General features: G+C 42.4%; 1 protein-coding gene and 1 pseudogene across 3 annotated transcripts in view; one reads left to right on the top strand and one right to left on the bottom strand.

Annotated features, from left to right (window-relative positions):
* Positions 1 to 26,562, bottom strand: part of WSCD2 (WSC domain sialate O sulfotransferase 2) — a 405,505-nt gene that overhangs the window by 124,920 nt on the left and 254,023 nt on the right. For all 3 annotated transcript variants that reach the window (XM_089677027.1, XM_089677044.1, XM_089677035.1), the window contains one exon: positions 11,128 to 11,242. In XM_089677027.1, the coding sequence (XP_089533153.1) occupies positions 11,128 to 11,242 (115 nt within the window). The remainder of the gene's footprint in view (positions 1 to 11,127; positions 11,243 to 26,562) is intronic.
* Positions 12,145 to 12,323, top strand: LOC149473508 (U2 spliceosomal RNA; annotated as a pseudogene).

Below are 26,562 nucleotides of genomic sequence, written 5' to 3'. Positions count from 1 at the left end.
TTGCAGTAAAATATGCCCGAAAAGCGCTAAAATAATGCTACACTCAGATGTGAATGGAGCCTTAGTTGGGTTCAATACTGTTTTTTTTAAATTTTCCTTGTATTTGGTTGGGTATTCCTTGAGAGGTGAATTTCCTTGTAAAGTGAACGCCCTATTTCCCTTTAGTAACTGAAACCCCTTTTTGCTTACAAACAGTGGCCAAGGATGTCTTGTTTAGCAGCAGATTCTGTTTGTGAACAAAAAGGCGGTTCTGTCACTCAGTGGCAGCCTCTAAATGACAGATTGCACCCTGCTTCTGTTTGTAAACAAAGAGGCTAGGAATCCTGGGTGATGTCATTGCACAAATGTGGTCATGACCATATTTGGTCAATGACGTTACCAGGAATTCGACCACTGCATTTACATTCTAGGATCGCCAGGAATCTGTCATTTGCAATGGGAGAAGCAGAGGTTGAAGATCATCGGATATAGTGGGTCATAGTGTTAGCAGATCCATGTCGACATGCATCACTCATCATGATTGAGGTCGATCTACAATGCTGGATAAAGTGACTGATGTTGGATTAATATTTGGGATTTTTCAATGGTGTGCATGTTTTTATTTGGCAATTCCTTTTTTTAAGTGGAATTGCCAAAGGCGTGGATATGATCATGACTATATTTGGACAATTACATCGCCAGGGAATTCCACCACTGTGTTTACATTTCAGCAGCTCTGGTGATCTGTCATTTGTGATGGTACCAGAGGTGGGTGAAGATTGTTGGGCATGGCAGGTTGTCATGTCAGTGGGTCAGTATATTGTTGGGCATCACTCATAGTGATTGGCATGGAACTACATTGCTTGATGATGTGGTTGACATTGGATTTACATCAAAGGATATTTTTTGATTGGTTGTTTTTAACATGTGGGGCGATAAAAAGGGTTAACTGTGCTGTTTTACATAGTGGGCTGTGTGTGTGTTTCACTTTAAGCTCACTGCAAAGCAGTGTGCAGGAGCTGACAGGGGAGAGAACTGTATTGTTTACAAACAGTTCTCTCCCTGTCGGAGATGCTTGGCAATCACTGGGTGCCAGCAAGTAATCACTTGCCAGAACCCAGTGATTGACAGCCAAGGCCGCGAATACTGTGTGGGTAGGCCACGCGTGCGCTTCGCGTGTGCCCCCTACCCGGAAATGCAAAATTACATATAAATATCCATGATTTTGCGCACCTGTGCCACCCTGTAGCAGTACTTCTGCTATATGGCGGACAGGAAGCGGTTAACCCCTTCCTGCCCAGTGCCATTAGTACAGCGTCAGTGCTTTTTATTAGCACTGATCACTGTATTGGTGTCACTGGGGATGTCAGTGACACCAAGTCAGTTCCCCCCAGTGTCAGAATGCCCGCCGCAGTCCTGCTACAAGTCGCTGATCGCCGCCATTACTAGTAAGAATTAAAAACAGTATATATACCTATATACCGACATTTGTAAGCGCTATAACTTTCAACCCAACCCAACTTATAACCCAAGTCACTTACACATATAGGGATTTTTTTTAGCAGAATACATTTTGGCCTAAATTTATGATGAAATTTGTTTTACATTTTTTTACTGGACATGTTTAATAGCGAAAAGTCAAAAATATTGTTTTTTTCTCAAGATTGTCGGTCTTTTTTTTTATAGTGCAAAAATAATAAAACTCACAGGTGATCAAATACCAACGAAAGAAAGCATTATTCATGGGGAAAAAAGGACATAAATGTCATTCGAGTGCAGCGTTGCATGACTGCGCAGTTGTCAGTTAAAGTAAAGCAGCGCTGCAACGCAAAAAATGACCTGGTCAGGAAGGGGGTAAATCCTCTTAAGGGCTAGTGGTTAATAAAGGGCTCCAGCCCCCCTCTTAACTCCTATACTAACTACCCTATAAAAGGAAGATGCTTATACTTACCTATTTTCAGGGCACTCTGGTCCAGTCACTTGATCTCCTCAGCAGCTGGCTTCAGGGGAGAGAAGAGAACAGTGACAATGGATAAAATGCCTGGAAAGTGATGCAACCCATAGGCTTAGTATGAGGCACAGTATCGAAATATTTGGAGCAGATCACATAACCGGACATGAACACCCTCAGAATTGGTAAATCTTAGCATCATCCTTCTATAGAGTAGTTATTATAGGATTTAGAAGGGGGTGGAGGCAGATTTAAGCTTGGTTAAATTGATCCTGCAATTCCACTTTAAGGGGGAAAAAAATAACCACATGGGGTCCCCCTAAACATTCCTAAAAGACCCTTATCCAGGCAGCCTTGGGACCAGGCAGAAGGAACGAGGCATGTGGTTTCTCTGTCCTGCACCATACCAGACCACCTGCCCTCAACACTGGTTGGGTACTTTGCAAGAGAGAGTGGCAAAGACCTCTGTAGAAAAAGGCTCTCCAAGATATCTACCCCACCCACATAAATGATAACAGACTACATAGTACCCCTTGCTACACATTCACCAAAATATTTGAATACGTTATTAAAATACCCACACTGAAAAAAAATAAAAATAATAATAAAATGTCCCCTGATGTAAACTCAATGGCAGTCATGTCCTTCAGTTGTATACCCTTAGCCTATGCAATTGTACATCAAGTATTACTTCACAATCTAATTAAATTCTTTGTGAAACAATCATGTCCTTCAGCAATGTAGATCCCCACTTCCAAGATGACCTGCTGCCATGACAGTGTTTTCCCATCAATATTCCCATTGGAAATGACAGCTCCCTATCACTGCTCAAATTTAAAGGAAGCAGGTCCTTGTTGTCATATTACAGATGTAAGTAGTCTGAATGTTAACAGTGCAAAGTTTGCACTTACCAAGTGATAACCTATACTGAGACTTTTGTATCTTTCATGAAACTTTAACATATTTACAATTTTCCTCTTCCATTATGAATAGTGTCACAGTACAACCTGTGTAACAAACTGTGCTCGACCCCAGGGAAATATCACCTGTAGTTTAAATAGCGGTGATGAGCCCAATAAGGCTCTCTACTAGCTAAGTGATTGTCAGATCCTGAATAGGATTGTATGAGTGTGATGAAAAATACAATGAGATCCTAAAAATGAGGCTGAGAATAAAGAAAATCAATCCAAGAGTACAATATAAATCTAATAAATGATAAAAATATACAAACAGTGAAAAAGCAATAGGTATATAATAATATCTATAAGCAGACTAAATAACCTATTTGCAGTCCTGAAAAAACCTATTATACCTATTTACAGTCCATTCCGGTCTGGCCATGTGATTTCCTGCAACAGCTGAGACCTCGACGATAGCGGAGAATGCTAGGAGCAGTAATGTCACCATAGGCTCTCATAGCCCCTGTTGTCGGTAGTCCCTCTTCTTCCTTGCAGCCACTGCTGGCTGACAAAAGGGAAGCCAGATCATATACCTGGACCAGGGTTGGGCTGAAAATAGGTAAGTATATACATCTTTCTCACCCAGGTTAATCAGCATAGGTGTTAGGAGCAGGGTGGAGCATTTCAAGACTAGTTAGGTTAAGTCTGAAGCTCTACTTTAAACACTTATACTGCACTTTTGTATATAGGTAATTATGAAATATTCCAAATTAACATAAGAGAAAACAGGAGAAATCAGTTTACACAGTCTAATGAATCCAAGGATGTAGTCCTCTCCCCTCTTCTTACAGAGATGGTGGTAACTCAGTTAAAATTTGTTTTCAGAGAATGCCAGACACCATTCATGCATCACTGGTCTAGCATGCTTTGCAAACTGCAGGTCAAAGAAGCACTTTGAATTTATACTTTTTTATCAAGATAAGGATGATATTAACATAATTAAAACAATGATCGAAAAAGTGACTAAAGCTTTTATACATTCCATGTAAATGAAGACAACTAGAGCTGCCTTCACATAAGGCTTTTTTTGCGTGCCCTGTAATTGGGGGTGTGTATAAAGCCGAGTTTGGTCTGTACTGTAATGCCTCCAACTGCACACTATTGGTCTCTTACTATAGTGGACAGCATCAAAGACCAATAGAGAAGTGTGGGAGACAAGAGAGGGTGGGTCAAAGCTGTCACGGTCAGGGGTCAGGTTCGGAGACCAGTTGCTATAGCACTGTAAGGCTTACCTGAAACCAGCAGGATAGATACACCAGCAGGTCACCCTGGGAAATGATGCAGGCTCACCTGAAGTGCGGGGTCTAAGCACTAGTCAGTTTTTTACCAGAGCTCCTAATGGTGGAGATGGATTTGGCTGCGTGTTAGTACCAGGTCGCAGATCTCAGGATCACCCCACCAGGGAATGAGCAAGCTGGAAACCAATAGCAGTTCGAACAGGTTAGGGATCAAGCAGAAGCGGAGTCAGTCAACAAGCCAAGGGACGGTCACAAAAACGGTAGTAGATGTGGATGAGGCAGAATCATAGTCCAGGAACAAGCCAAAGGTCGGTAGCGAAGGTATAGACGGCAGCAGAAGAGACAAGCAGGATATTGGCTGGAGAAGGCACAATAATCTGGCAAACTGGAAATGCAGAGACATGGCTTTTATCAGGAAGTTCATGGGAGGAGCAAGGGGTTCAAGGTTCAAGATAAACAAGGTCAAGGTAGGATCATACAAATAATTGTCAAGGGAGCTGTCCAGCATTCCAGATGGCTCAGCAAGAAGACACATTGCCTCTCACCGCAGAAGACCCAGGTTCTGACAGTACTCCCCTCCTCACAGGATGTCCTCTGGATGTCTTAGGACCAGGCTTGTGGGGAAACCTCTGGTGGAATTCTCTTGTTAATCTAGGAGCATGAACATTTTCCTCAAGCTTCCAAGAATTCTCCTCTTGCCCATATCCTTCCCATTGGACAAGATATTGCAATTTTCCTCTAAACATCCTACAATCAAGAATCTTCTCCACCACATATTCTTCTTCACCCTGTACCTCAACATGTGGAGGAGGTGGAAGAATTCTTCCAGAGAAAGGATTTTCATGAAATGGTTTGAAAAGTGATACATGAAAAACAGGGTGCATCTTCATACTGTCAGGAAGTTTTAAGCGAACGGTGACTGGGTTGATCTGAGCAGAAATCTGGAAAGGTCCCACAAACTTTTGGCCCAACTTTGCAGATGGGACATGAACCTTCAGATTTTTGGTAGATAGCCAAACCTTGTCGCCCACATGAAAGGTAGGAAGTGATCTGCGATGACTGTCGGCAGCCCTTTTATAACATTCCTGAGCCTCCCCCAAGGTCTCGATCAACTTCGCCTGAATCTCCTGCAATGTAGTTTATCTGTTGGCAACAGCATGAATTTGAGTAGCGATAGGGAGATCAGGAATAAAAACTGGATGATACCCCGTATTGAGGAAAAAGGGGCTTTGGAAGGTGGAGCTATGTTTAGCATTGTTATAGGCAAACTCTACCATAGGTAGATAGTCCACCCAATCATCCTGAAGATAACTGACAAAACACAGAAGGTACTGTTCCAAAGTTTGATTGGTCCTCTCGGTCTGACCATTAGACTGTGGATGAAAAGCAGAGGACAGGTTAACTGTTACCCCTAAAGCTGAACAAAAGCTTTTCCAAAACTTTGATGTAAACTGTACTCCTCTGTCAGATACCACATCATCAGGAATTCCATGTAATTTAAAAACATCTTGAACCATCAACTCCACAGTTTGTTCAGCAGAAGGTACCCCCTTAACAGCTTGAAATTAGCCATTTTAGTAAGGCGGTCGACGACTATCAAGATAGTAGTCATTTCTTTTGAGGGAGGTAATTCGACTACAAAGTCCATAGAAATTGACCCCCAAGGTCTTGATGGAACAGGGAGTGGCTGGAGCAATCCCAAAAGGAGAAGCTCGGGGTGTCTTATGACGTGCGCATGACAGACAAGAGGCCACGTAGCATTTGATATCCTTCTTATAACTAGGCCACCAGAAGGAACGTGACAGAAGGTCATCTGTTTTTGAAATCCCAAAATGTCCCGCCAGTTTGGAGTCATGAACTAATTTGAGGACTTCCACCCGAGCAGACTCAGGTACATAGAGACGATGTGCCAGAGTCCAAAAGCTGTTCTTGTACTCAAGGTTAATGTCCCTAGGAGGATCACTGAGATGTGGGTCATTCTCATACCCCTCTTTGAGAAGACTCAAGAATGTCTTTGCACTTGTGGCCCCTAGGAAGTTCTTTTGAGTTAGGATTGAACATTCGGAGTTGCCCTCCTGGGGAGGCTCAGACAGCATCCTTGATAAGGCATCGGCCTTACCATTCCTCGATCCAGGTCGATAGGATATAATAAAATTTAATCTGGAAAAGAATACAGACCAACATGCTTGTCTAGAAGACAATCTCTTTGCCGAGCGATTTAATTCCAGATTTTTATGGTCAGTGAGAACAGTTACAGGATGATTAGCCCCTTCTAGCAGATGCCTCCATTCAGAAAAGGCTTCCTTAATTGCCAGTAGCTCTTTATTCCCAATGTCATAATTCCTTTCGGCTGAGGACATCAAACGAGAAAAGTAGGCACAAGGATGAAGCTGCATTTTTTTCATCACTTCGCTGAGACAGAATAGCTCCCACGGCAGAATTGGAAGCATCCACTTTCATTATAAAGGGTAGTTCAGGATCAGGATGTACCAAAATTGGTGCAGAAGTGAAAAGAGTTTTCAGCTTTTCAAACACAGCCTGTGCCTCAAGGATCCACACGAAGGGTACCCCTTTCTTTGTCAGCTGTGTGATTGGAGCTATCACTTTAGAAAAGTTTCTTATAAATTTTCTGTAGAAGTTGGCAAACCCGACGAGAATTTCCATCACATTTCCAGGGGCCGACCAATTTACCACTGCTTTGATCTTCTTGGGATCCATGCTCAATCCCTCTGGAGAAATGATATAGCCTAAGAACTGGATTTGGGTTTGTTCAAACTCACATTTCTCCAATTTAACGTAAAGTCTATTCTTCCTTAATCTTTCAAAAGACAGTGCAAACACGTTTGCATTGCTCCTCCCAATTATCGGAAAAGATAAGGATATCATCCAAATAAGCAATTACAAATTGGTCAAACAGATCACAAAAAACATTGTTGATGAAATGCTGAAATGTTGCAGGGGCGTTGCAAAGTCCAAACGGTATCACCAAGGATTCTAAATGCCCATACCTGGTTCTAAAGGCAGTTTTCCATTTGTCTCCTTGACGAATGCGGACAAGGGTATATGCCCCTTGTAAATCAAGTTTTGTAAACATCTTGGCAGAACGAAGTCTTTACAACATTTCAGAGATCAAGGGTAATGGATAGTGGTTTTTAACAGTGATTTTATTCATGTCTCTGTAGTCAATGCATGGACGCAAGGTGGGGTCTCTCTTTTCAACGAAGAACAGGGCTGCTCCTGCAGGAGATGGTGAGTGTCTAATAAAGCCCTTCTCTAAATTCTCATCAATCCACACCCTGAGTACTTTTAATTCGGTTCCAACAGATTGAAAAGGCGGCCAAACAGTATTTGTGCCCCTGGGAGCAGCTCCATGGGGCAATCATATGGGCGATGAGGGGGGTAATTGATCACACACATCCCAGAACTTTTTCTTGTCACACACATCCCAGAACTCGTGTTATTGTGGGGGCAAATTGTCATATGACTGGATAGCCACTATATCACTTTGCGATTCCTTGGCCGGTGACGAACTTGGTCGGCAAAGTTTCTTACAATATTTTTCACAGTGGGGGGGACGTAAAATCTATAGTCCGTGCTCCCCAGTTAATGGAAGGATTGTGAGTGGAGAACCAAGGAATGCCCAGGATGATGGGAAACTTGGGTGGCGTAATCAGCTGAAAGCTGATGGTCTCACAATGGTCAGCCTCAAACAACAATACCAGGGGAACCGTTTTATGGGTAACAGGTCCTGAAGATAAGGGTGACCCATCAACTGTTTCCATATCAATAGGGGTAAATGTATTTCTTGCTTGAATATTATTGTTGTGGGCAAACTCTATATCCATAAAGTTCCCCCCAGCCCCGGAGTCCAGCATAGCTGAGCAGGAGATTTCACAGCCCTCAGATACAAGTTTAATGGGGATGACAAAATGAGAGAGTAGTGAGTTCACTTTATTCTCTTCAGGAATCAGTGGGGAGACAGACTAGCTTATAGAGTTTATTTGTTCAGGCACAATCACATCAGTCACAGCAACTGTTCTTCTAACTTTGTTAGGACAATTAATTGCATAATGACCAGAGTCCCCACAATATAGACATAAGTTCTCTGAATGTGTCAGGGCTCCCGGGTATGACCAGAGGTGTGTGACTGACGCAGGGAAACGCAGACTTCAGATATGTTATAAACAATACGATTTATTAACACTAACAATACAAACATAAACGCAGTGCAATACTAAACATAATACAGTGCAAACAAACCCAACCAACCACCCACAGATAACAGTACAAACAATGCGAGCGTCGTCAGGCAGGCCGGGTCAATATCAATCGGGCAGGTAGGTACAGGGGGAGCAAGCGGAGAATGGTCGGGGTCACAAGCCAGGGTCAGCAGGTAGCGGGCAGCGTGGTACAGAGGGTCAGGCAGAGGGATGGTCAGGAACGAGCCGGGGTCAGAGCAGGAGAAGTCAGCAGAGGTATAGATCAGGCCAGGACAGCAACAAGACAGGAACAGGAACAGAAACAGGAAGCAGGAACAGGGCCCAGGAAAAACAACACCAAGGCAGAGTCTGCAGGTCTGACCATCCCTTAAATACACCAGTATAATCAGTTCCAGGTGTTAGCTGGCTGCAAGGTTGAGTCTCTGATTGCTGGGAGCACCCGCTGGCCAGCCCTGGTACTGCAGATCATAAGGCAGGTGACTCCCACCATTGCTGGCCAGTCCATTCCTGACAGAATGTCTTCTCCCTCTTTTCTGAATGGAAATGGACCTCTTGATAGCATCAACCTGCATAGGCTCAGGAGTGTTAGAACCCAGAGAGACTTTTGAATCCTGCTGAACAAATGGACTAGCAGAGAGATGCATGCCCCTATTACTTCCAAACACTCCCAGCCTCTCCTTCCTCCTTTCTGTAAGTCTTTGATCGATTCGGATACACAATTGGATGAATTCCTCAAGATCATTAGGAATATATACTCTGGCAAGCTCATCCTTTACCCGTTCAGAAAGCCCTTGGCGGAATTGACTTTTTTGTGCTGCAGGGTTCCAAGTGGTATCTGCGATCCAACATCTGAATTCAGCTGTGTATTCAGCGACCGAGCGTCTACCCTGCCGCAGACTATGCAACTTTGCTTCGGCAGTAGGACAACGGTTGGGATCATCAAAAACCTGATTCATCGTGGTCAGAAAGGTATCAAGATTATTCAAAGTGCCATTGTCTTGTTCTATATAAGGGGAGGCCCAAGCTAGAGCTTCCCCAGTCAGAATCCCAATAATAAACATTACCTTCTTTTTCTCTGAAGGAAAAGGAGCAGGGTACATTTGGAAATATATTCAACATTGATTAAGGAAACGACTGTAGTGGCGGTGGTCTCAATTAAACATAGATGGTTGGGGCTGGGGCATATGTGAATTGGTATCATCTCGGTTCAGCAGTTGTCTCTGCAGAGTCTGAATCTGTCCCTGTTGCCTATCCACTATGCTTTCTAGTTTGGCAACTTTTTCTTGATGGGTAACCCCGAATTCCTGCAGCTCAGCAATTTGCTGCCTAAGAGGAGCCACAATGTTTGCTATAGCGGCCTCCATGTTTGGACCACATTATTCTGTCATGGTCAGGGGTCAGGTTCAGAGACCAGTTGCTATAGCAGTGTAAGGCTTAACTGAAACCAGCAGGATAGGTACACCAGCAGGTCACCCTGGGAAATGACAAAGGCTCACCTGAGGTGCTGGGTCTAAGCACTAACCGGTTTTCACCAGAGCTCCTAATGGTGGAGAAGGATTTGGCTGCGTGTTAGTACCAGGTCGCAGATCTCAGGATCACCCCACCAGGGAATGAGCAAGCCGGAATCCAATAGCATATTGAACAGGTTAGGGATCAAGCAGAAGCAGAATCAGTCAACAAGCCAAGGGTCAGTCACAAATGGTAGTAGATGAGGGTGAGGCAGAATCGTAGTCCAGGAACAAGCCAAAGGTCGGTAGCGAAGGTATAGACGGCAGAAGGAGAGACAAGCGGGATACTGGCTGGAGAAGACACAATAATCTGGCAAACTGGAAATGCAGAGACATGGCTTTAATCAGGAAATTCATGGAGGAGCAAGGGGTTAAAAGTTCAAGATAAACAAGGTCAAGGTAGGATCATCCAAATAATTGTCAAAGGAGCTGTCCAGCATTCCAGGTGGCTCAGCAAGAAGACACATTGTCTCTTACCACAGAAAGCCCAGGTTTGAACCCAGGCTCTGACAAAAGCTTAGACTTGAAGGACATTTTCAGATTAAGTCCCCCAGGGTTCAGGTCTTCCAGAGTGCTCTGAATTAATTTTTCATAACCTATATCAAGCAATTTCAGTTGTAATTGAGTAATAAAACTATGCTGGATTTGCTAGGTGTAATGCATTGCTGAATGCACTGTAATGCATATAAAACCAATAAAGCTACTGTGTTACCTAACAAGCCAGTATGGACCTGAGGGAATTTAAGCATAAAACCCCTGAGGCTCTTAGATTTCAATGATTAACATCCATGAATATCTCATTAAATTTGTGACTGCTGTGAAACCATGTGGCAATTAGTGTGGTCAGTTTCCATGTGTCTTTAAACAGCAAAACACCCCAAGAATTCCCCCAAGACATTGTGAAATTGTTGAGCTATCGAAGCCTTGTTAGATTGACTGAGATTTTCCAATTCTGGCTGAATATGCTATAAAACAAACAAAAAAAATATTTACAATGCCAAGTACCATAGCAGTCATCCAAAATCCTGCCACAACATTACCTTTTATTTGTTTATAACATTGTATTGCCTTTAGTATTTTAAAATGCATAGCTTATAATAAAATGATTGATTAAGTGTTCAGAAATATACTGCTTAGTATACATGCTAAATAAATCTTACAATTCAACACAAGGAATTAAATCATAAAAAGGATGGGGATTTGGCAGAGAAAAGAGTCTGTTGATGCGCACAAACTAATAAAGCTCTATTCATTCAGCAATCACCATCCTACCGTTCCGCACAGTTGTCCTGGCAACGGAACACTGTCATCTTCTTGTAGTCGAAAAAGGACACTCCACGGAGCGCTCTCTGTCGCGTGTCATCCATGTAGCAGCCAATATACTTCGCTGCAAAACAACACATATGCAACCAGTTAAAGGCATCCTAGTAAAGGGCACCATGTATTACACGTCTGACGAAGAATAACATAAACATATACTCCTGCGCTGGAGAATGGACTCCACAGAGGTTAGGAACCACAAGTTGGATGCCTGGAAAATGCAGGCCTTGTTGCCCTCAATGGACCGGGGGGATCCAGAATACTGCATGCAAAGAAACAAACAGAGGGTGCACGGGCCTAGAGCATTACCTTTTAAAAGATTCTTTATTGAATAAATAAGTGGCAATATACTCACAAAGGAACAAAAGTCAAGGGCACATCATATATAGTACAGCAATTTCCAGTCACACTGGATGATATCCGTAATGGCTCTGAGGAAGAGGCAAGCCCTCGAAACGCTTCAGCCATTTGGAGGTCTAGGAGCCCCATTACAAATATCATCCAGTGAAATTGGACCTTGCTGTGCTATATATGATGTGCAATTGCCTTTTGTTCCTTTGTGCGTATATCACCACTTATTTATTCAATAAATGATCTTTTAAAAGGTAATGCACTAGGCCCGTGCGCCCTCTGTTTGTTTCTTTGCATGCACCATGTATTATACATCACATTGAGTTCAAAATTGTTTTATTTTATGCCTTTCAAGTTATTGCATTGCTATGGGCTATCTGTACAGTTAAAGAATTTCTGTTAAAGTGGTTCAAAAGCCTAAACATGTTTTACCTTAATGCATTCCTTTAGGAATTGTTTAGGTTAAGGTATTTCCCCCTCACCCTCCCCCCCAATATTTCCCCCACCTCTCTTCTTTTCTCCCTGCTCTCACAGGCTTTACTGACAGAAGCAGGAGCCATTGGTTCCTGCTGCTGTCAGTAAAATCTTGTGATGAGGGAGTGGGGGGCAGGGCCGAGCCTAGCTGTCTGTGTCAATGGACACAGACAGCAGGGCTCAGAATCGAGCACGCAGGTGTGTCATGATAGGGACCATATATTAAAAGGATTTTTGTAACAGGGAGATGACAGAAGAGCTGGCTCTGTCCACTCCACACATCAACCTTGTATTGCAGTACCTCTGGGGCTGGTGCACCAAAAAAAAGTTAAAATGTGGATTCTAAATTCCACTGAAGTTGATGGATGCTGAATCTATCAAATCAAAAGACTAGCAGTCATTTAGAGACATTTAGTTAGTTATTTGTGCCTCAGCAACCTGAAAAATTTACCTTTTTTCATGAATCCCTCCTGAGATATATCAGAGCAGTTCCTTGTTTGTGTGGTTACCTAGGCAGTCCTGTGCCTACAGACCCATAGCTGTCTATGTGCAGTGTGAGATCTATGTCACTGCGAGTCTCAGGAGAGCTACAGTGGAATTTAGTTTTGTCATTAGTGTTCTCCTCACTGAAGGCTCTGACCTGAGGAAGCAAAGTCTTGCTTCAACAAAAATGGCTGCTGCTAGACAGGGTCTCAGAGCAGGCAAGGCATGTTAAGTCAATAATGGAGAAATACCAGTTGCTGGGAGACTACAGGCAATAATGGTGACATTTTTGGGGGCACAACTTATTTATTCATATATGTATTACAGGTATTTATGTAGCGCTGACAAATTATGCTTTTACATATTATACATTTACATCAGTACCTGCCCTCTAGGAGCTTACAATCTAAGGTCCCTATTTTACATGTATACATATTATACACACACTAGGGTCAATTTAGACAGAAGACAATTAACCCACTGGCATGTCTTGAGTGTGGGATGAAACCAGAATACTCAGCAGAAACCCACACAAGCTAAAGAAAACCACAAAAGTGGTCTTATGGTTGGGATGCAAACCAAGGACCTAGCTTTCAGAAATAAGGTATTCTTTAAGCAAGGAATTCATATTCACACCACACATTAATTCCCTATAAAATCATCAGCCATTAACCACTTGCTCTCCAGAGGATTTACCCCCCTTCCTGACCAGGCCATCTTTTGCGCTACAGTACTGCGTTATTTTAACTGACAATTGCGCTGTCATGCAATGCTGTACATAAATTAAATGTATGTCATTTTTTCCCTCACAAATAGAGCTGTCTTTCTGTGGTATTTGATTGCCTCTTTGTTTTTTATTTTTTTGTGCTATAAACAAAAAAGTCCGATAATTTTGAAAAAAAAACAAAACAATATTTTTTACTTTTTGCTATAAAACATCCTATAAAAATGGAAAAAAATGCAGAGCTAAGTGTATGTCTAAAATAACTTAACACAGGAAATTCAGCATATAAAATACACAGAGTCCGGTGTTGGAGTAACAATATAAGTCCAATATGTGTCCAGAGGAAACATCGATGCAGAAAAGGTCCTTCACCAACACCTAACACACTGCCCCTTACCGGATAATTTTGACCCCCAAAGGAAGGTCAATAAGCACCATATGTTTCCTAGAAACAATCACTGGATTAATTGTACTCCATGAAAATCCGTCCTTAAGAACAATACTTCTGATGAAAAACACCTAAACTCCTTGTGGCTTCAGCATATGTGTCCATAACAGAGAGTCACTAAAGAGCCCAGCTAGCAACAGAGGTTTCTAGCCTGTGTCTCCAAACTAATACAGGTGCCATCAGCAGAAGTCTTTGCCATAAAACATATCCAATAAAAAATGTAAAAGATCAAATTTCTTCATAAATGTAGGCCAAAATGTATTCTGCTACATGTCTTTGCTAAAAAAAAAAAATCCCAATAATTGTATATTAATTGGTTTACGTGAAAGTTATAGCATCTACAAATGGCAGTATATATACTGGAATTTTTATTTTTATTTTTTTATACTAGTAATGGCAGCGATCAGCAACATATAGCGGGACTGCAGGGGGCATTCTGATACTGGGTGGGAACTGACAAACTGCAACGGACTTCCCCAGTGACACTAATACAGTGATCAGTGCTAAAAAAAAGCACTGACACTGTACTAATGACACTGGGCAGGAAAGGGTTACCATCTGGGGCCATCAATGGGTAACGGTGTGCTGTGTGTGATTTACATTGTGTGCTGTGTGCTGTTCTACTTGAGAGACATGCTGGGCAGAGAGATACAAAGCAGCATGGCCATGCTGACAGGTATCTCCCCTGTCAGCTTTGACAGTTCATGGGAATTGCTGGCCGGGACCCGGTGACTGACATCCCCAGCCGCCAATAGAGGGACGGGTAGGGTGGCATGTACGTGCCCCCCCAACCAGATATGCAAATCATTTATATATACATGATTTTGCACAGCCGTGCTGCCCTGTAGCAGTACTTCTGCTATAGGGCGGATGGCAAGTATCGGCAAAAAATGCCTTCCATCTTCTTTGTGCTTTTCATCTAAGTGTTCAAAACAGAGAGTGGCATGATGTCATCATATATGCCCAAAGGCAGCAAAAGACAAAACTGAGAAAATCTAGTTATGTGCTCTGGATATATTTAGCACTGCAGGAGGTATGCAAGGAACCACACAGTACAGTTATCAAAGAAATATAAACTGACCCTCAGTTGTGTAAACTAAGCTTGATTTAAACATAGATGCCTTGAGCAAGTCTAACCTAGCTCTAGTAGCTACAATCATCAAAGCAACACCTGAATTTCTATAGACAAACCTCAAAGACAGGCATGACTCACCACAGGTTTTACAAACGGAATAAAAACACACTTAAGACAGACTGATGAACAGCTTTATTTTGGAAAGCAATTAAAAAAAGCAAATATTCTACATAAACATGAAGGAAACCAATCAGATTTCAACAGTGTTGGTTTTGTGCAATGAGGAAAATTAAATATTAGTTGATTACTTGCAAATGCATGCTGTTCTTGTCTTTTCAAAGAAGCCTGTTATTCCAAGTATCCCAACATCCAAAGCCTCCTGATTTTTCTTCCTATGACTTATGTTAGAGACAAGAAGACACAGAACGGCAGAATTACAATATACCTAAACCATATAGACGGTTCAGTTTATGCTTCACAGAACCTGCTAACCTTCTCTGTGGGTTGAGATGGAGAAAACAGTGCAGCCGTTCTGTAGTTTCCAGGTAATTAAACCTAGCAGGGGACAAGGTGACATCACAGACAGAAACCTGTGCTGTGTCGGAAGTACTCTAAATCTGATATCATTGATCTGGAAGGTGAGCAGATTGACATACAAACAGCAGACAAGCAGCTTTCAGCTAGTGAGAAAAGACTTCTCTGTATGGGCAGTCTATTTACCAAATCCAAATACTGTACATGTTAATGCAAATATCTACTCACATTGCATTTAGGGATAATAGAATAAAATATAATAAGCTAGGTGCTTTTTATTAACATTGCGTTTTAAATTAAACAAATTACACATCAGCCAAACAATATACAGTAAAAGGAGGCATGCAGTGAGGAAGTATAAAGCTTTCCTTAAAATACAAGTATTACTTAATCCCTTCATTGGCTTCCACTATCCCAACATATAAAACTCAAAATACTAACCACAACATACAAAGTAATCTACAACACTGCCCCTAGCTACATCACCAACCTCATCCGCAGATATTGTCCAAATTGCCCACTCCGCTCCTCCCAAGACGTCCTGCTCCCTAGCTCCCTCGTCACCTCGCTCACCTCCAGGACTTCTCCAGAGCCTCTCCAATCCTCTGGAACTCCCTACTGCGGTATGTCTGGTTAGCCCCCACCCTGTCTGCCTTTAGGCGATCTTTGAAAACTCACTTATTCAGGGACGCCTACCCCACCTCCACCTGAGAACCGTACTTGAGCCACCTCTATCAAATCATTCCCTGCAGCTATCACGTTATGTACCACCTCCCCCTACCTTTAGATCAGTGGTCTCCAAACTGCGGCCCGGGGGCTGGATGTGGCCCTTTGCATGCCTTTATCTGGCCCTTGGGCAATATTCCAACAACTGATGGAGCTCCATTCCCCCTACTGAACCATCAATCGGTTATTGTGAATAGATGTGGTGCCACGCTCTATCAATCATGCAACATAAAAACATAACCTAATCTATAAAAACAGTTGTGCACCATAAGTGTGTATATGTTTACCCCTTGTGTCAATCATTATAATACATTGAATCTGGACGTTAGTACACAATATATTCTTTAGGTAATATTCCGGTGGCGATCTTACACTCTATAGGAGAAATCCTTTATGCAATGTAATGTCAATTTCCCAATAAATGCAATGAGCAATATAGTTCAGTATACTCTCCTCTGTGACAGTTTGAGTAGTATGATTGGTGTGGTGTGCAATAGAAGCTGCACCGTAGGTCAGTATAATGAACGGAGTCTTTTCCTTCCTCAGCAGACTGCTTGATCACATTCTCCTCGAATGGGACATATGTAAAAGAAAAAAAGATGCATAGTGTCTTATCTGGGGTGTAAGACTTTAATGTGCGTTGGTAATGCACTCACATGTAAAAAGAGAAAGATACGCTCCCTCACCCACATCTTTAATCTCTCCCTCTCCTCCGGCACTTCCCCTCCCCACTGAAGCATGCACACATCACCCCCATACTTAAAAAGCCCTCCCTGGACCCCAATGACCCGAACAACCTCAGACCCATCTCCCTGCTCCCACTTACATCTAAACTCCTCGAGCGTCTCGTCTACACCCGCCTATGCTCTCACCTCAACGACAACAACCTCCTCGATCCCCTACAGTCTGGCTTCCGCCCCCTACACTCCACCGAAACCGCCTTACTCAAACTCTCCAACGACCTTCTAACCGCCAAAGCTAATGGCCACTATTCAGTGCTCCTACTCCTTGACCTCTCTGCGGCCTTCGACACAGTTGACCACCCCCTCCTCCTCAAAATACTACACTCCCTCGGCCTCAGAGATTCTGCTCTCTCCTGGCTCTCATCCTACCTGTCACAACGCTCTTTCAGCGTTACCTATAATGCTACCACCTCCCCCTCACTCCCCCTCTCTGTTGGGGTCCCTCAAGGCTCTGTCCTTGGGCCCCTTCTCTTCTCCATCTACACCTCCTCCCTTGGCCAACTCATACACTCTCACGGCTTCAACTACCACCTCTATGCCGACGACACACAAATCTATCTCTCAACCCCCCACCTCACCCCCTCGGTCTCTGCCCAAATCACACACCTACTGAGCGACATATCAGATTGGATGTCGCTCCACTTCCTTAAACTGAATCTCTCCAAAACCGAGCTCCTTGTCTTCCCCCCAGCCCGAACCCCACCCCCCATTGACTTCTACATCACATCCAACAACGCCAATATCAAACCCGCTCTGCAGGCCAGAGTACTTGGTGTCATTCTGGACTCCAACCTATCCTTCCAGCTCCAAGTCCAATCTTTAACAAACTCGTGCAGACTCCACCTCCGCAACATCGCCAAAATCCGCACGTTCCTAACCCCAGAAACCACTAAACAGCTCATCCACTCCCTCATCATATCACGACTCGACTACTGCAACTCCCTCCTCACTGGCCTGCCTCGCCGCTGGCTATCCCCGCTTCAGTCGATCCTGAATACGGCTGCCAGACTCATTCACCTTTCCAACCGCTCCGTTTCCGCCACCCCCCTCTGCCAATCCCTCCACTGGCTTCCGATTGCACAACGGATCAAATTTAAAATCCTAACACTGACGTACAAAGCTGTCCACCATACTGCCCCGAACTACATCACTGACCTAATATCCAAGTACCGCCCAGCACGCACACTCCGCTCCTCACAAGACCTCCTTCTCTCTAGTTCCCTGGTCTCCTCCTCCCATGCCCGCCTCCAGGACTTCTCCAGGGTGTCACCCTTCCTCTGGAACTCCCTGCCCCAACCCATCAGATTATCACCTACTCTCCTCTCCTTTAGGCGCACCCTGAAAACCCATCTCTTCAGGGAAGCCTACCTCATCCCCTGCTAACTTGCTGACCTCCTCCACTCTTCCTACCACTCCATCCCCCACAGCTATCTCCTCCTGTACCACTGCCCCATCCCTTCTAGATTGTAAGCTCGAAAGAGCAGGGCCCTCGATCCCCTCATGTTTTGCATTGTATTGGTATTGTTCTGTCACATGTTCTGTCCCCCTTTGTAATGTACAGCGCTGAGTGAACTATTGGCGCTTTATAAATACTGTATAATAATAATAATAATAATAATATATGTAAAACCGCAGAGAGCGGTGAGGTCAGCCTTGTTGGTGTGCCTGCTCACACTGTCAATACTCGCTGTGTCTCAGTGCGGATGCGTGGTGACGTCACTTCCCCTCCCCTCAATCAGTTATTATTCTTCTCATTCATATCAACAATGGAACACTATTCCTCCCCTTAAAACCAATGATGGGGCAATAATGCCGGGGCATTTTCTACTCCCACTGGGCACAGTATGGTACCCATAAAGCCAGAAGGACAGTAAACTGGCCCTTTGCTTAGAAAGTTTGCAGACCCCTGCTTTAGATTGTAAGCTCCAAGAGCAGGCCCCTCCTATCCCTTCTGTACTGAAATGTATTGTATTTGTACTGTCTCCCTTTATATTGTAAAGCGCTGCGCAAACTGTTGACGCTATATAAATCCTGTATAATAATAATAGTCTGCTTTCAATAACAACTGTACAGGAAATATCGATCAGTGAAATGTTAATGCTATATGAAGCTATGTAGAGGTTGCAGCAATGGTGGTACTATCAGGCCCCTCCAAGTGATATTAAACTCTGTTTTAAGGGGAAAATGTTCTATTTGAGAAAATTACTTGTAAAGGCAGAGTTCTTATTTTTTTTTAGACAAACATGATATGGTTTTACACAGACCAGCCCTGATCCTCCTCTTCCGGGGTGCCACGCCAGCACTCCTGTTCTTTCCCCTTTACCGAGTGCCCCCATAGCAAGCCACTTGTTATGGGGGCACTCGTTCGTGCTCGCTCCTGAGACACACTCAGTCCCGTTCTCTCCTCACGGCTTGTTATTGACAGCAACAGGAGCCAATGGCTCCCACTGCTGTGTCTAAGCCAATGAGGAGAGGGAGAGCCGAGAGAGCCTCTGCTCTCGTGCACACCACTGGATCGAGATTGGGCTCAGGTCAGTATAAGGGTGGGTTGGGGGGGGACTGCTTACTGAGGTTTTTTTACCTTAATGCCGAGAATGCATTAAAGCAAAAAAAGACCTTCTGCCTTTAGAAAAACTTTAATTCAAAAGAGTAGTAGTGATTTCAGCCTCCTCCAAATTCCTTTATTTTTCCTGCCTAGAGTCATCTTCCAGTTAGAGGGTGACTACTCCATGGTCCCACTTTATGTAGGAAAGCAGGTACCCTCTCTTGCTCACTCCTGAGATGGACTAGGCCTGGGACTATGGGAATTGTAGTGTGCATAGAGCGGTACACATGGCCGCCCACAACTAACATGCACAGCTTGTTCCGGAAGTGAAAGTAGTGGAAAGGAGAGGTTCAAGAGCTTTTGAACAATGTTACAAGGAGGCAGAAAAACACAGTAAGAAATGATTTCATAAAAAATAGACTACAAGGCCATTAAGTAATGGATGTGTACAGATTATTTTTGAAGAATAAGGATATTGTTTAGTGTCACTTTAATTTTTAATTCTGAGCCTATATAATCAATGACAGTCAGATTTAGCAAATATTCTACAGGGTTTCTGAAAGGAATGCAACCTGCTGTCACTTGACTATATGTCCCTGCTACCCAGCTTGTGGCATTTCAGTAGTTATTGTGTAGCCCTCAGGGTCTCTGCAGACAGAAGTCTGTATTTTCTTTACCTAGGCACTCACTGAAGCCAGTGAAGGAAAAATGTCTTTTATCCTCTAGTTGTGAATTGGTTTTGTCTATTACTTTCACACTTCTTTCGCCTCTTTTTTTATCTCTGCTGTCCTTCCCTTTTCACTTATGTTTTTACCCCTTTTATATTTTATAATGGATCTTGCTGAGAGAAATATCAAAATTTGGCACAAATAATTTTAAAATGAGGAAGAGCAAATGTTTGACGCTTTGGTTTGTACAGAGGGTTGTAAGAGCAGTGATCATTTGTAGTCTCATTTGATGTGTCTCCTGTCTTTGATTGTTTCCCAAAGCATGTTCATAGCCTATGTCTCTGACATCTCTTGTAGCATACCTGGAGTACTTGACACATGCTTATCTCTAGTGCTATAGTCTCTGGCAGCTTTTTGAGCATTACTTTCCCTGAATAATATGTGTGGCCAACTGGTAATGTCAAAGGCCCCCCTCCTTATATCAAGTTCACCACCACTGCTCTATGCTATCATGCCCTACTAAAATTTACAGATGGAATTACTTACAACAAGGGAACACATGGAATGCATTGTCAAAGGCTAATACCGGGCTCAGAGTGAATTTTATTTGTACGTATCAAATAATTTTTTTATTTTCTCTTTATATCTAAATTTTAAAAATCGAAGTAATCACGTAATCAAAAAACACATCCAAATGCCTCAACATGTTTGTAAATATCAAAACGATCAGATTATAACAGATTGAGCCAGGTGTAGACAACTTTAGACACAGGTCCATTCCCAAACTGTGGACTTTGGCGGCTGAAGGGATTTAGTAAGCAAAGCAGCCGGCTGTACAAGATTAATTCCAGAACGAAAACTAGAGTCACACAGCAGGTAGGCTGTACCGTCTGACTGAGTTTAAATCAAAATGTTCATGTTAACTGAAGCTTCTTTTAAATCCATATAACGATGCTGCATTTTATAAATGTTTACCTAATGGCTTAACAGCATTGCTTTTTTAACCTAATATTTTTCCTGTATTGATTTTATTCTGAGATACTACTCCACCATGCTGACAAGTGTAGAAGTATTAGGAGTGTAGGGGCAATGGTAGCAGAGGATGACACCTCCACCAAGGCTAAGATTCCACACGTTTAGTGACCATACACTACTTTTTTAATCTCTCCACCCATAGCTGTCCATTCCAGTCTTTTACTCACTCATTTCTGCTGTGTGGCCTCCTTGGTGGCATACAACCTCTTACCAAAATCTCCTCAATAGTCCAATAACAAATAAGTAGAACTACACTAAAAGAGCAGTTACATTAGTTTAAGGACTCCTTCACAACTTTTAATTGTGGTAATATGCAATAAAGTATGCGATTTACTATGTGTTACTACAATGCACAGTAATGTATGTAACTTTGTAAGGTGCACTACGGTGCTATTCCTTGTAGCCCCAATACACAAAGTAGACACCGATAAACCCCCATTGCAGTACACCATAACACACATGTAAAAGCAATTCTGTAGGCCCAGTTTTTCATCTTTTGCCATGAATTGGTACCCCATTAAAAATGAATAGGCTGTCATAGTACAGTACATGTTAACATCTGAAATATCACATGATAACACCAATGCTGTTTAAGTAAATTATCTACTTTTAGTCTCTCAGGACATGCTGTAACTGGTGATGTTCTAAGTGCACCACAAAAATACTCTGAATGTATGTTTATATTAAAGTGTTACTTAACCCAGGACCCTGCATTCATATCTGGTCTCCAACAGTACATGGTTGCTGCTCATGTGGATTGCATTATATATCTTTTCATCTTTATATTTGGATAATTATATATACCATAGCGCAGAATGGTAAAGACATTTTTTTATTCACTATATCTGGCCTCCCACAGTACACAGAACATGGAAATTTAATTATTTTAGTAAATATAAACTGCTAAATACCTTTCTCATCAGCAGTATATAGCAGTCTTGTGACTACTATCAGTGTCCAGCAGAGCACTGGTTACAGCTTGCAGGAGTTTTCATTCTGCTTTAGGAGGATGCAGAACCCCTGACCTCTGTCTGGACAGTGCTGATTGGCCCTGTGCTGATCACATGCACTCTCCCAAGAAAAAAAAAAACCTCTCTAGCAATACACACCAAACTGAGCATGTGCAGGTGACTCCACACCATATGTCTTATCAGGAGTTAAGGGGAACACTGAAAGAAGGGGAGGATCAGAGAAGTCAGGATCACACAGCATTTTACACAATGCAGAGGAATAACCCCTTAGATTCCACAGTGAGTATAACAAGCATGCTTTATTGCATATACAGACTGATTTTACTGTTGTGGGTTTAGTAACACTTTAAAATCTTCCATACTGTGGTCTGGTTGTGAGAAATTATGTGCCATGGGTGTGCAGAAATATTCTTCCTTATGTTCCTTGATGATGTATCTGTGCAAATTCATCCTTGTTTGTAACTTCTGTCCTGTTTCAACAACATAAGTGAGTATAACAAGCATGCTTTACTGCATATACAGACTGATTTTACTGTTGTGGGTTTAGTAACGCTTATAAAAATAGACATACATTTTTGTTTTAGTTTTTAACATATTTTGCATAACTTATACTATTTCGGATATTTCTTCATTTTTATCCTAATTAATTATAGTGACCCAAAATATGCATAGGCATTTATTCATACACAAATACTGTATTGTAATTTTTTTTTTATATTTTTACTACTGTGCTTTGTTAATTTAAAATTTAGCTTTTTATTTTTTTTTTCTCACACATAACATGACTCTGGCTGTTGCACAGATTTTCTCCCCTGAAAGCTGAAGCTGAAGAAAGCAGCAGGCATGAGGGAAAGTATGTTGATCACCATGATTGGGTAGTCACAGGGATCATGTGATTAGCAACCATTTAGATTGGTTAACAATCAACACATTACGTTCTTCGGAGACACTGTGTAATCTCCAAAGTGTGTACCAGCATGGAAAGAAAAGCCTTTAATTACCCTTCTCCCATCACGGGGACCTTCCCAAGGGCATTCATTTACAGATGGGTCATTGCAAACAAGGTAAGTCACACATATTAATCCATTTGTCTAAACTCACCACTGCTAAGCTGCAACCAGTCTATAACAAGAAATGCTTAATGTGATGATTATTATTCTATAAACTACTCTTCCAAATTGATGCCTCTTAAAAATTTCAAGCCATATACCTGTTTATAAAAAAACAGGCCATTTTGGAATGCTATCTTTTCAATAGAGGCATAAAACAATGATTAAAAAGCTATTTCCCTGGAAAGATGAGAGTGGTTAGAGACACTAACGACGCACTTGTCTGTGGGTTCCTCTTTCAGAGATGTGATGGGGAAGCTGAAAATCTCTATAGTAGTCAGGGCAACTACAATAAAATCCATAATTCTCTGGGTCCTCTTCAGGTTCTGTGCAAGCGGCTTCCCCTCTGCATACTGACTACAGGGGGTGGCTTTCACTCCATTCATATACTGCCTTGTATTTTTTACAATGAATACAAGGCATTCTCTGATTGGACGAAGTGGAGTTTGTGACATCATTTCCCCACCTCTCCACCTTGCCCAATCAAAGGATGCCTTGTATATTAATTGAAAATAAATTAAAGTTCTATAAATGGTGAGGGTGCTGAGCGAGTGACATTTTGTGGTCAGTGTGCATACCTTCACCATACCAAGCTGGACCAATGTAAGTATACATTACAGATAATTCCTGGAGTTCAGCTTCAAATTGATTTACATTTTATATTTATATTTGGTTTCTTACCAAGAGCCAACATTTAATAAATTACTACCACTAGGGCAATTTCTTATGAAAGAAAGGTTCTTGCTGGCAGAGCTAAAAGATCCTTAGTAAAATACTATGTGCCTAAAGTACCCGTGTTTTTGCACATTTATACACATTGTGACCGTAGTGCAAGGCCCTGCCACATTGTGAGATTAAGAAAGGGGATTCCTAAAGTTAGGGTTTGAGAAACTCCAGTGTGTGATTTGTGAGCTGAGAAAGCCATGTTCCAAATTCTCCGGCTTTTATAGTCTCAGATCGGGACCTGGAGTTTGAAGGTTGCATAGTGTCTTGGGAAGGACTGAACCTTCAATCCTGCATTCAGGTTTCCTAGAGGCCTGCAGATTGTGTGTGTCCAGGTGCACACACCTAATATAATCCAGATCTGAAGAGAGCTCAGGGCAGTTGCTCCCATTTGGAGACACAGCCTTTGTGTGATGATAGTGGTGAGCTCAAACCAGGATGGGAGACCTACTTGAAAGATGAGACCCTATGTTGGAGTGGACTGGGAACATCAGGACAGCCACGTGGGTCTGGTGAGACTGGGAAAGCTGAGGTAACTAGCAAGCCCATGGAGGCTGGAGGGAGTCTGAGTTCCCAAGAGGAGTGTGAGAACCCTGTCTGAAGTGGGCCCACATGCTGTGTCAAGAAGGCTGTATGAGCCAGGATAACCTATGGTTTGGGAAACCAGTGATAACAGCAGTGGTGCTGCTGAAGTGTAGGCAGTTGGGCTAGCATTTTCTCAGTATATGGTTACTGGAGAAGAACCTCTTCATTGGCAACCAGTCTTAATTGAATTTTGTGTTGGACTTTATGTTTTAACAAAAGTGGGCCAATGAGCCCTTAATTAAAGTTCCTGTCTGATGTGGAATCACATAAAAGTGCTCACCATCTCTGAGTATAATCACCCTATAGCACAGCATTTTTGCGTGTACAAGTTTGCAATCTGCAGATCTATGCACATAAAATCTGCAGCTGTGCCCTACTTCTTTTGAGCATGCTAAACATAATCAAATTTTTATATGTAGATGCATACTGTGTGCATGGGCTCATTCATTACTAAAGTGCTGCATTTGAATGCTTACAAAACTACCTGCTTTATGCTTTTAAAGAAAACCACTGTCTTCCCCGACATTGTCACCTGTGACGAAACACGTAGGGTGGGGTCTACGAGAGTGACGTCATCATGCACTCCAGGTTGATTGATGGCCGGGTCTGCTCTGTCTACCTAGAGGAACACTATGAACTGTGAAATGCTTTTAAACTTGATTCTGTGAGTGTGCACTATATATCTGAGAACAAACAGCATATACAGTATTACACTATGGGTGTGCCCTCTATTCTTTGCCTTTGTGCACTGCTTGATCATTTGCAAATAGCAATGATCAATAGGATCTGGTAAGATGCTGGAGTGTGGTTTCTGGTTTGAGAGCACTGTTGTGCTTTACTGTCCATAGAAATATTGTGAAGACACACTTTCCATGTAGTGTATGGGAAAGATGAGCCCTTTATGTGCCTTTTGGACCATTTATATGTAGTAATGGTCAACATGATGTGGCAAGAAGCTGGTGTATTTTTTTTTATCTGGGTGCACTATTATGTTTTACCACACATTGGTGAATGTGGCTTTCAAGATTGGATTAACACACTATTTTGGTCATATGGAATTTATATGGACTGAACTAGGGATGTAATATGAATGATTAAGAGATAACAATATCATTTATTTTGAAGCGTGTGTTTTATTTACACTTTTTTTTCTTTGGTATTATTTTTCATCATTTTTGCATTGTTTTTATGTCTGTGTGAATGAGTCGTAAAGCAGATCTCTCATTTTACTGGCTGATAGCTAAAAAGAGTGGGAAATTTGAGTGGAGAGTGAAAAACAGTTTTACTTTTGACTGCTGGTGATTGCTGGCACTTGTAGTTGTTTTATTTTCTTCTTTGGGGTCTTGCTAGAAGCTTTTTTTTTTTTTAAATCACTTTTTCTGTCACTTTTTAAATAGCATTTTTTTTCTTCTTTTCCTTGCCTTCCTTCAGTCTGCTAATTAAGGGGAGTGATTAATTGGTCACAGGTGCTACAGGTACTATATAACTTTCTGTAGAACTCACTCTGAGCTTGCCTGCATTTTGCTTGCTGGACCTTTGTCAAAGTAGACCATTGATTAAGTGGAGTTAACAAAAACAGTATGGAAAACAGGCGACTATAACAGGAGTCTACTAACCTGTAAGTGAAAATTGATATTTCCTATTAGTGATAATAATATTGTAACTGGGATATGAGTGCTAGCGGGGTTGAAGGTTTTGTGCAGTGCACAGTGTACTGCATGTATGCAACAATGAAGCAACAGCTCCAGGATGGATACTGCTGCGACAGATGTGAGCGGGTTGCCCTTCTGGAAGCTCAAGTTAGAGATCTGGAGGAGCAAGTTGAAACACTGGGCAGAACAAACAACCTTAAAAGGGGTCTTCTGATCATTGAGCAGGTAGCTAATGGGATTGATGTGGAGGGTGAAGGGGCTAATCAGGATTATCAGGTAGGAAGATGGGTTACTATAGCGAGAGGGAGTGGTAGGGGCTCACAGAAAATGAAGGCTGGCCCTGGGTTTGTGCACCCAAACAGATTTGTCAAGTTGGGTGAAGATGTGGGGGTGGCAAGCCCAGGGTGGCAGCCCTGGATGTCACTGCTACCCCTAACAGCAGGGAGGGCAGACCATCTGGGAGGGCTGGTGAGGGTAGTGCAGGAAGGCCTAGACAGCTGGTGGTAGTAGGGGATTCTATAATCAGAAGGACTGATAGAAT

Source organism: Staurois parvus, unplaced genomic scaffold (assembly GCF_062004578.1).
Source record: "Staurois parvus isolate SC_StPar_1 unplaced genomic scaffold, SC_StPar_1.0 ptg000014l, whole genome shotgun sequence".
Lineage (NCBI taxonomy): Eukaryota > Metazoa > Chordata > Amphibia > Anura > Ranidae > Staurois > Staurois parvus.
This window is presented reverse-complemented; position numbering and strand designations above follow the sequence as displayed.